Source organism: Geosmithia morbida (genome assembly GCF_012550715.1).
Source record: "Geosmithia morbida isolate 1262 chromosome Unknown scaffold_1, whole genome shotgun sequence".
Taxonomy (NCBI): Eukaryota; Fungi; Ascomycota; class Sordariomycetes; order Hypocreales; family Bionectriaceae; genus Geosmithia; species Geosmithia morbida.
This window is the reverse complement of record NW_023336188.1, coordinates 762,775-773,851: the sequence shown is the minus strand read 5'-3', so window position 1 is coordinate 773,851 and position 11,077 is coordinate 762,775. Positions and strand designations below refer to the sequence as shown.

The following is an 11,077-nucleotide window of genomic DNA, read 5'->3' as shown; positions in this document are numbered from 1 at the left end:
CCACCCCCTCCCCCCCCTCCTCCAAAGGTGGTGATGCAAGCGCAGGGGGGCGGGTGGATTGGTTCCACTTGATGTGGCCCTTGACATGTACGGATACTCATACATATATATATGTCGTCCTAAGAATCAACGGTCACGATATAGGAATATGATAATCTGCATGCGAATAATTCGTGGTGATGAGTCTGACATATACTCACGGGGAACAAGCATGGAGAAGGCGCGGAAGAGAGAGTGTGTGTGCGGAAGAGGGAGTAGGAGAGAGAGGCCGGACCAGAGAGGCCAGGCTGGACAGACGATTCAGTGGACCGAGATTCTTAAAAGGTTGGGGGATAATATGGAGTTGGGTGTATTACCACCACTGTGCCACGATCTGGCACTTGCTACAAACTGAGTCGTAATAGTACTGGAATGCTGTCGGACGTCACGGCCGGCACAATGTGGAATAATGTGCGTCTGGTCTACCGGGGCTGTTCCGAGTAGTCATTCAATGATCAGAGTGATAGAGAGCAGTGGGAAAAGATATCGGGGGGTTTGGGGTTTGGGGTTTGGGGTTTGGGGTTTGATGACTTGGTGTATGTTATCGTTATTTATATCGTCTTTTTTTTTCCCCTATAAAGGGAAATCGTGATTGGGAAGGTGTCTGTGGGGGGATCAGTCACACTGAAAAAGGTTTGCCCGATGTCCGCCACACCCTGCTTTTGCTCTAACACATTCCTCTCTGGGGGAGGCCCTCACGGTCTACTTCACATCGCCGTGTCTCCTATCACTCATGGATGACCGGCCGCTAGACAGCAAATGCCCCCAATGCGGTAATCACAGTTATATGAAGGACCCTGAAGACGGACATCCCGTCTCACGTCCGGAATTCATAGACCTCCTACGACGGTAGCTATCTCAGAGCCTAGACAAGAGCGTCGGGCTCTCGGAACGGAGGATGCCTGTGGTGCCTTGATTCAGAGGTAACGCTGCTGCAACAATAATGGCTACACCTTTACAGCTAAGGGTGCCGTTCCTGGGGGACTCATGGTGGATGTTTGACGGCTCAACGTGTTGCAAGACGCCGATGAAAAGATGGAATTCTTGATCGACTTTCGATCGCGTCAAGCTCATACCGGCCAAGAGAGCTTAGGCGCCCCCAGTGCAATCCCGCCCGATAAGTGGAAGCGGCTCGTAGAGACAGGAGGAGGAGAAGCCTCCTCGCCGGCGAGCAGGAAGAAGAAGAAGAAAAGTCGCTCCTCCTACCCGCCCGCCCATTCAGGAGGACGACGGTGACGTGCAAAACTCTCTCTCTCCCTCTTCTCTCTCGATCGCGGCAGAATCGTTGGACAGGAAGGGATGCGATGGCAACGGCGTGGAGGATGCGGATAGCCGAGATGATTATTAATAGGAAAAGTGAACAAGGCTGGACGCGTATAGGTTGGACGGCGTGCCATTCATGCCTCAGGTCTACACTCGATGGGAGTTGAACAAGATCGGTTTACCTAAGCTTGAGATGTATTGTGTATTGTCTGATGGAGGCTAAAGGGGGGGAGGAGTAGAGGTAGAGATGAAGTGACATGATGAACTCGCCCATCCTGACCAACTTGCCCGTATGGCCGTATGTATATTCTGCTATGTCAAGTAGTAATATTACTGACCGCTCAGAAGGTACGGAGTACTCCGTACATATTTTCTTGGCAAACTGTACAAGATTACTCGGTACTCGTACGTAGTGATAATACGGTAATGATACATGCTAATAATAATGCCTGCTCGGCGGCGCGGGACGCATATCGATACACGGGCGAGAAAACCGAGCTCCACTGCTGGCTTGACGCGTCTCATGAAGTTCACCATGCTCCCAGGGTTGATTCTCCATGCGCATGCTCTATTAATACCCTCCCGACCCATTCGATCGTAAAGTCACCGCGCCGGTTCCCGCCACGCGAGCATACGAGGCGGCATCTCTGTGCACAGACAGCCCTCTGCGATCCATCCCGGTCATCCAATCAATCGGTTCTCTTTCTGGTGCGGGAAGTAGAGGACAGCTACGAGCGAGTACTCACTCGTGATTCCGAAAGAGGCATCATGGGTGGACCCAGCAAGAAGCGCGGCGCCAGCGTCATCGACGACGCAGACCCCGGAGACCCCGGGGCACCAGCGCCAGCCACAGCCAAGAAGAACAAGAGCGCGGCAGCGGCTGCGAAGCCTGCAGGCAAGGACGGCGAGGGCAACCCCTTCTGGGAGGTACGTCGGAGAGCCCGCAGAGGGCGGGCAGTGTCGGCTAACTCTCCTCCCATCCTTCTCCTCGACGGCCTAGCTCTCCAACAAGCGACGGGTGGGCGTGTCCCAGTTCAAGAACATGTGCTTCGTCAACGTGCGCGAGTACTATGAAAAGGATGGCAAGACGCTTCCCGGCAAGAAGGTAACGAATCACCATCCCGAAACCCGCAGGGCCTGAAGCTGTAAACGTCTGCATGCGAGACCGGCGATGCTGATGACGATCCGCGTGTGCGTGCGCGCAGGGCATCTCCCTCTCGGTCGAGCAATACGTGGCGCTCCTCAAGGCTGCGCCGGGAATCAACGCTGCGCTCCGCGAGCTCGGCCACTCGGTCGACGACGTCGACGTCGACGCCGAGGAAGCGCCAGCGGAGAAGGAGAAGAAGAAGAAGAAGGCCAGAGACCAGTCGAAGTCGAACATTGAGGCGACGAGCGACGAGGACAGCGCCTAACAAGGTCGGATGGAGGGGAAGGTGAGGAGAAAGAAGAAGACGAAGAAGAAGAAGAAGAAGAAGAAGAAGAAGAGATAGTGTTATGATGAGATTTGCTGGGGAGGTCATATTCGCTGCCGTTCCTCCGACGAGATGGACTACTGGTCTGGTCTACGTGTACGGTACGACGCTGCCATGCGATGGCGGGACCTCGGATCTGTTCTACCCAAGCAGTACGAGGTCGTTGCATCTGCCATGCTAGCTCTGCCGGGAAGGAAGAAGAGACCGGAGTGAGGCGGCAACCGACGTGAGGTGGCAGCCGAGAGAGCCGGCTCCTCACCCTGGTTCTGCATCCGGACGGCAACATGAGAGGAAAGAGAAGATGCGTCGGACTCGCGACATTGGCCGTGTGCACATACCTATCCGTACACGCGCATGCGCACATACAGACACGCACAGCCCTGCGCAGAAGATGGCCTGCTTGCTTCTTTGTGTATATGGACAAATGCAATACTGCCGAGTGCACGTATCCGTACTGCTGAACAGCACGCGCTTGATCAGATCATCAAACATCACATGGCTCGAGAAGTCTAGAACGGCGAGAAAAAAGAGGAAGAAGGAGAGAGGAAAAAGCAGGGGCGTGGCCGGGAAAGCCAAGACGTGAGATCCGGGGAACCCAGTGCTAGCGGTCCAGACGGGAATGCTCGGCAAGAGCCAAACTATGGTACATGCGATACAGAGAGAGAGTATTGCCGACCGCAAGCAGACCTGACACGATACGAGCACGAGACAGCAGTATCCGGGCGTGAAACGCTCGGGTTCCTACCTAGGAAGATGGATGTGTTGCGGAGTAGCTGTGCTCGTATGACTACCAGCTGGGAAATGAGGCGGGCGAGATCTACTCAGAAAGTCGGACTGAGGACCGACATAGGCCTCGATGTCTGAGCGCATCATACATATACATATACATACATATATGTATATATGTATATACTAGAGTTGTTTACCAAAAGGTCGACCCTGTACATATCAGCTGAACACAACATGGAGCCGATGTACTCGTAAAGCGGCCCAGACATTCAAGAGGGAAACCGGCACCGTCCTTTGCGCTGTTGCGATGGGATGGATGGAGGCCGTCTCAAGTTCTCAACACTATGAGTTCCCAGGCGAAGAGAGAGGCGTAATATATCCATCCGTAGGAGCGCTGCAGAACTCCCTGAGATGGTACCCCCTCTACCCCCTGTCAAATCTACCTCCCCCACCTCCCTCCCCCGAATAGCGATCTTCATTTGCTTAGCGGCGTACGGAGCGATACATGCAGCGCCGTAACGGTACAGGTGTGCTTATCCACCCTCCTCCTTGAAACTGCATGTGCCTTTTTTCGTCTTGTTCGACCTGTCAACTTGTATTCCGTCCAGCCTCTTGCTCTATTCTGGTCTCCCCCCCCCTTCCCCCCTCTCCCTCTACCTCTTTTCGCCGTCCACTGTTTTTCAACTCGCCCCATCTCTCTTCACACAATCTTGCTCCCTCCCCGTCCTTGTTCTGTTTGCCATCGCACTCTTACGCGTCACCTCCCCTCTCGAGACGAGTCTGCGGACCGACAAACCGAAGAACAGCGAGAGAGACGGACGGAGAAGGAGAAGGACGGGAGAGACGATACCCCGACGGGGCGGCCACGCGACGCCAGACGTCTTTTATGAATCGAGCCCCCCATCGTCACCTCTGCCACACTACGCGATGGCGTGGTCCGACGCTTTCCGACGCTACGAGTCGGTCGACGACTACGAAGACGTCTGGGTCCCCCTAAACCAGGCACACAACTACAGCCACTCTGCCAGGAACGGCCGGACGGAGTACGAGGAGAAGGATCACGTCGTCGACGACGAGATCGAGGCCCGGCTCAACCAGCACGACGACGAGGACGGCGGCGAGGACAGCCAAGGCAGGAGGAACGGCGACAACGATGACGTCGAGGCCGGCAAGGAGGGGGCCGACGACGAGGATGACCTCCAGGAGACGCGCGGCATGCTCCAGATGCGGGCCGCCGAGTACAGCGTCGACGGTCTCCGCGCGGAGATGAGGTTGGCAGGTGACGGAGAGACGCCCGTCACGTTGACGAGTGCCGAGAGTGAGATCGCCATCCTTCTTCCCCCATGACACCAAACGTCCCTCGTGGTGGTGCAGAGAGGATCTGTCTTATTTTATCTTTGCTGATGAATCATGGCGGGTTTCTACAGTCAAGATCAAGCTCATGAACAAGGCGATCCAGGACATCGGTATGGGCTCCTACAACTGGCAACTCTTCATCGTGTGCGGATTCGGCTGGTTTGCAGACAAGTAAGTTCCGAAACCAATCGAGAGAGAGAGAAGTTTGGAGAAGAAGAGAAGAAGAAGAAGAAAGTGGGAAGACGAGACGGCCTTCCCAACGTTGACGATTTCTTCTTCGCTACCAGCTTGTGGCTTCAGGGCGCATCGTTGACCCTGCCATCACTGTCGGCCGAGTTTGACATTTCGGAAAAGTCGGTGCGGTACACGACCAGCGCCCTCTTCGTCGGCCTGTCGCTGGGCAGCTTCGCGTGGGGCATCGGGTCCGACGTCGTGGGCCGTCGCCTCCCCTTCAACGTGACGCTCCTGATCGCCAGCGTCTTCGGCATCTGGTCCGCCTACGCGCGCACCTGGGGGTGGGTCTGCTTCTTCTACGCGGCCCTGGGCTCCGGCGTGGGCGGCAGCCTGCCCGTCGACGGCTCCCTCTTCCTCGAGTTCCTCCCCGGCGCGTCGACGTCGCTCCTGACCCTGCTGTCGGTGTGGTGGCCCATCGGCCAGCTGGTGTCGTCCCTCGTGGCCTGGTACTTCATCGCCCAGTGGCCCGTCGACGTCGGCTGGCGCTACTTCATGGTGACCATCGGCGTCATCACCTTCGCCATGTTCATCGTCCGCTTCTTCCTCTTCCGCCTGTTCGAGTCGCCCAAGTACCTGCTCAACCAGGGCCGCCAGGACGAGGCCGTCGCCGTCATCCACGGCATCGCCTCCCGCAACGGCACCAAGACCTGGCTCACCTCGGACCTCATGAACGCGGTCGCCGGCGTCGACCGCGACGACCCCCACGGCGGCGGCGGCGGCGGCGGCGGCGCCTCGGACCCGTCCAGCGTCGTGGCCGACAAGCTCGGAAAGCTGGCCGGCGGCGCCAAGGAGCTCTTCCGTACCCGAGACGTCGGCCTCTCCACCGCCCTCATCTGGTGGGCCTGGGCCACCATCGGCATGGGCTACCCCCTCTTCAACGCCTTCCTGCCGCAGTACTTTGCCCGCTACAGCGGCGGCGGCGGCGGCGGCGGCGGCGCCGACGTCCAGTCCGAGACGGCCGCCATCTCGGGCGAGGCCTACCGCAACTACGCCATCACGTCCATCTGCGGCGTCCCCGGGTCCCTGCTGGCCGCCTGGCTCGTCGACCGGGACTCGCGCTTCCTCGGCCGCAAGGGCACCCTCGCCTGCTCCACCCTCGTCTCGGCCGTCTTCCTCTTCGCCTTCGTCGTCTGGGGCCACTCGTCCACCAGCCAGCTCATCTTCTCCTGCTGCGGCGCCTTCTCCCAGAACATCATGTACGGCGTCCTCTACGCCTACACCCCCGAGATCTTTCCCACCTCCGTGCGCGGCGCCGGCACCGGCATGGCCAGCTTCCTCAACCGCGTCACCGGCCTGCTCGCCCCCGTCCTCGCCGCAAACGTCCCCGGCGACGCAGCCGCGACGCCGATCTACATGTCCGCCATACTCATACTCCTCGCATTCGTCGGCATCTGCTACATTCCTATAGAGACGCGTGGAGCTCAGATGCTCTAGGATTTTTCATTCTATAGAACCTCTTTCTCTTTTTCCTTTCACCTTTTTTTCTCGTTTACCCTGTCTACGGTACAATTCTCTCTCTCTCTCTCTCTCCTTCTCCTCCTTCCTCTTGGTTCCCTTTATATAGAATGCGTAATGATGGGAAATGGGTGGAACAGGTTTTTGTTTTGTGTTGTCTGTTGTGTATGTATTCCGATACTTACGGCGTTGGAGTGCTCGATATAAAAAGAGCCGCAAAAGAGATGAGGGGGGGAAAAAAAAGCTCTTGTACATTTATTGATTTATTGCAGACAAATCTCTAACATTTTCACTTGTCGATTTCTTTTTTTTTTTCAATTTTTAGATTTGCTTCACGACTCTATGATCCAGCGAGACATGTCCTGGAGGTTATCGTAGCAAAGCAAGCAGTATGCAGCATCTAAAACATCATCAACGAGTCCCCCTGGCACCAGCAGGAGCATCTATCCTCCTCCGCCTGAAGGATGAGCCCACGGCGTCACGAACCATGGGGTCGGCCCGGATGGTGTTCTGCACGAGCCACTCGCGCATCTTGCCGCGCAGGTTTGCGGCAGCAGCAGGGTCGTTCTTGAACGGGGCGGTCTCGACGTCGACGAGACGCGCAGCGTCCCTGTCCAGGTTGGCGGCGAGGGCGTCGAGACGGTCCAGAGACTCTGCGAGAGCGGCATCGGGGTCCCGGTTGCTGCTGGCAGAGGCCGAGGCCGAGGCCGAGGCCGGTTGCTTCCCACCGCCGCTGGCCTCGAGGTGGGCGACGAGGAGCGGGCCGATCTGCGACAGGGCAATGTACACGGTCACGGTGAGCTTCCGGGCGAGGGCGACGATCTGGAAAGGCAGGTAGGCGGGTCTGGAGGAGAAGGCGGCGACGACGCGGTTGACGGCATCGAGGAAGGGCGGGAAGCGCGGGCGCGTGACGGCGTGCAGCTCGAGCGACAGGACGAGGGCGACGAGCAGCCAGCGGTAGAAGCGCGCAAAGTCCATGTACCCCAGCAGGCCGAGGACGTAGACGGCCGAGGCGGCGACGGCGTAGTGCGGGAGCACGCCGTGCAGCACGCCGTGGGAGACGTAGTCGCGCACCGACGAGCAGCGCTGCCACCGCACCACGTCGGGCCCGAAGCGCTCGTAAGCGAAGCGCCGCGCCGCATCCTGCAGCGTCTCGCTCGCCGTCTTCAGGTGCATGAAGTAGTCGGCCGCTGCCTGGGAGCTGTCGCCCGTCCCGCCGGCCTTGTCCGGGTGGTGCAGGGCCGCCAGCCGCCGGAAGCGCGACTTGATCTCCCGCTCCGTCGACGTCGCATCCACCCCCAGGTCGGCGTAGAAGGACGACGCGGCCCGGATCTCATGGTCGGCCTCGTAGATGGTGTAGGCCAGGTACGCCGACACCACGAGCATGTGGATCACCCGCCTGTGAGAGCTGTACCGTGCTGTACCCGGAGTCGGTCGAGGGTCGCCGGCTCGGATCGTGATGCCGTAGTAGATTGTCTGAGCCCACGAAGTCGCGAGCTGAAGGTGGATGTTAGATTTAGGATGGAGGAGAGAGGGAAGGAATGAGAAGAAGAAGGAGAAGAAGAAAGGAAGGAGAAGAAAAGAAGGGAAAAAGAGCTTACCCCCGGGAGAAAGGCCCAGCCTAGCATAGAGATAAAGCTGGTCATTGTCGGACTGAAGCTTTGGGCTGGACCGCCCTTGCTATGGTCGCGTAGCTGCAGGGGACGGAGGGGATGGAGGAGCGACGATGGGTACTCGGGTGTGCTCTGCGTGCACAGTCGATGTCTACCTCGTGGGGCAGGGTGCGTCGGGTGGTTGGTGACGTGACGGTGGTTGGTGATGTGATGTTGCGTGGGAGGGGGGAACTGGACACTTTTTTGACCTGTTCCTGGCGGTTAGCCCGGGTTTAACGGCAAGGCTGAGAGGTGCTATGCCCGGGCCGGTGTTAGGGGTTGGCAGGCGCTGAAGGGCGCTGGCGGTTGGGGCTGTCACTGGCCGGTAGCCCGCCGGGTGGGAGCTGGGAGTTGCCGGTCTCAAAGCCTCGCATGACGCTCTAGTACCACCGCTACTCACTGCTTACTACTGCTACTTACTACGTTCTCAATGGTGCTATATGCACTAGGGAGTGATGATACTTGGTAACCTGGAGCGGCTGAAGCAGGATGCTATGAAAGTCCAACGATGGGATTCATAGCACTCTAACCATGGAGAGTTAGCTGCCCAGTACGTCGCACCCGTCCTGTAACGCTGCCTGATCTGACGGAACATCGGCCAGCATGGGGAACACCCCATAGTCATGCATCATGTACATGTACGTACATGCACCCATATCTGATGCAAAAAATAGCACTATCCGTGGTAATGATAGTGGCAGCAGGCAGCAGACCAGCAGCACTATTACGTCTATGCAATATTCCGTGATACTGTAATACTGTACTACTGCAATACTGTACTACTGCAATACTGCAATACTGCAATACTGCAATACTGCAATACTGGCTCGTGACAAGTATTAAAGTATTGATAGCGGTGGGGGGGGGGGGGGGGGGGGGATGCCCGGAATCTCTACTCGTAGGGTTCCACTTGACGAGTCGATTCACATCGCTCACTCACGAATCCTAGATGGGACAAGAGGATAGATGGATAGGAGCCACGACATGTGAGTTGATGCTAGTCAGATGGCGGTAACAGGAGACGGACCATCCTCTCCAGTCTCGGCAGGGAGAGATCGAACCCGTCTCTCCTGGGAGTCTAGGACATTGGCGACACCACCTACCCCGCCGCACAAGGACAAGCCGATGAGAAACAGGCAGCGAGGACGGAAGGACGGTAGACGGGGAGGGCGACAAGGAGAAACAGAATCTCGGGTCAACTTATCAAGTGTGTCGTCGTCTTGGTGTGCGGGTCGTCTGAGGCCTCCGGCTGCACATGCGCCCACTTCACGGCCATGGCGCCGAACCCAAGCCTCCAAGGGGGGGGGAGGGAGACGGGGGAGTCGTTGTCATTCGTCGGCATCTTCGATCCGTCTCGGTTTCTTCTTCTTCTTCTTCTTCTTCTCTTCCGTATCAAGAGTTGCACTACAGATTACAGGTACGTAGTAGTATGCACGTATGACGATTGATCAGAAGGGCCGGAAACAGGGGTCATGTAGCTGCAGGGCTGTTCCGGTCGAGTCCTTGCATGAGAATAAGTAATAATCGGCGTGTGTGAGGCCTCTTATGACGATGGTGGTGATCACCGATGGCTACCCGTAGTGATACTCTCTAGGTATTGATATTGCATAGGTCAAGACGGCGTCAACTCTTTGGATGACAAGTTGATGGTAGTAGTAGTAGTAGTAGTAGTAGTAGTAGTAGTAGTAGTAGTAGTAGTAGTAGTAGTAGTAATAGTAGTAGTAGATGTGTACATGATATGCAGATTATCAGTACTGATATACATACGAGTATGTATCTCTCTCTCTCTCTCTCTCTCACGCTTCGGTGACAAGTCAAGATGCCGTTGATCCGAGCGGGGAGTCACTACAAGTACTACTTGTAGTATCAATCCCAAAGAGGAGAGAAGAAGGGAAAAGTCTCTTACATGATGAGAAAGAGAGAGGATGAGAGGATGAGAGGATGAGAGAGAGTGAGAGGATGAGAGGATGAGAGGATGAGAGGATGAGAGAGGACGAGAGAGATGGAGAGAGAGCGGAAAAGAGTAGAAAGAAGTGACGGAAAAGAGGAAAGAAAGAAAGGAAAAGATGAAGAAACAAAAAGAAAGTGACAACCTGCCCCATGTAACGGATAATACCTGATGTGGGTTGCCTCCCTCTCCGAGCCATTTCTTGGCTCCTTTGGCTTCTAAAAAAGCGGCGCAACACACGCGAAGCTCGCTTGAAACGGCAGATTCTCTCACTTTATCCGCACGACAGAGAGAGAGAGAGAGACTTGGCTTGGCGGGGGAGAAAGGAAGGGACTATGAGTATCCAGTAATACAATGACAAACCTCCCCTTGGGGTGTTTTTTTTTTCTCCCATCATAAAACAAACTAAACTACCAACCCATTATAATCATTACCATTATTATCATTGCCAGTTATTAGTAGTAATAATAATATTACCACTACCATCGCTATTTTCCTCCTTCCTTCTTCCTTTCTTCTTCTTATCCCCCCCCCCCCCTTCTCTTCTTGCTATTACGGGTAGTGCATATAGATACACACACACACTCTCTCTCTCTCTTCAATACCCCCTCCAGCCCATCATCAGTCATCGTCTTTCCCTTCTCCGATCGTTTCCATCTCCCCATGGCCACCTGAGCCTCTCGCTCCACTGGCCAGAGAGAGGAGGGATGCTTTTCACCCGCTGGGCGATAGCTGCCATAGCAGGTATGCTTCGATCCCTCTTCCATCCGAAACCATTCCTCTCCCTGCGTCTCCCTTACTGGTAGGCAGACAGGCAGACAGAAAAGAAGGGGAAAAGGAAGAAGAAGAAGAAGAAGACTGACTGACTGACTGTCACTATCACCAACCGCAGCCCTCGCTCCGTCGGCAGCTCGCGCCCGGCAAGATGA

The 11,077-nt window shown here is 56.3% G+C and overlaps 3 protein-coding genes across 3 annotated transcripts; 2 read left to right on the top strand and 1 right to left on the bottom strand.

Annotated features, from left to right (window-relative positions):
• Positions 1–2,070: 2,070 nt before the first annotated feature.
• GMORB2_0999 (Transcriptional Coactivator p15 (PC4)) lies at positions 2,071–2,714 on the top strand (the record flags this gene model as incomplete). The annotated part of the gene is made up of 3 exons (XM_035462982.1): positions 2,071–2,229; positions 2,303–2,407; positions 2,508–2,714. 3 exons carry the CDS (start codon positions 2,071–2,073, stop codon positions 2,712–2,714), a joined length of 471 nt encoding a protein of 156 aa, XP_035324406.1.
• A 1,716-nt stretch (positions 2,715–4,430) lies between these two features.
• On the top strand, positions 4,431–6,527 carry GMORB2_0998 (Sugar (and other) transporter; the record flags this gene model as incomplete). Its single annotated transcript, XM_035462981.1, has 3 exons — positions 4,431–4,821; positions 4,931–5,030; positions 5,147–6,527. The coding sequence occupies 3 exons, from the start codon at positions 4,431–4,433 to the stop codon at positions 6,525–6,527; spliced, it is 1,872 nt and encodes a 623-aa protein (XP_035324405.1).
• A 432-nt stretch (positions 6,528–6,959) lies between these two features.
• GMORB2_0997 (DnaJ domain) lies at positions 6,960–8,194 on the bottom strand (the record flags this gene model as incomplete). Its single annotated transcript, XM_035462980.1, has 2 exons — positions 6,960–8,045; positions 8,150–8,194. The coding sequence occupies 2 exons, from the start codon at positions 8,192–8,194 to the stop codon at positions 6,960–6,962; spliced, it is 1,131 nt and encodes a 376-aa protein (XP_035324404.1).
• Positions 8,195–11,077: the final 2,883 nt, after the last annotated feature.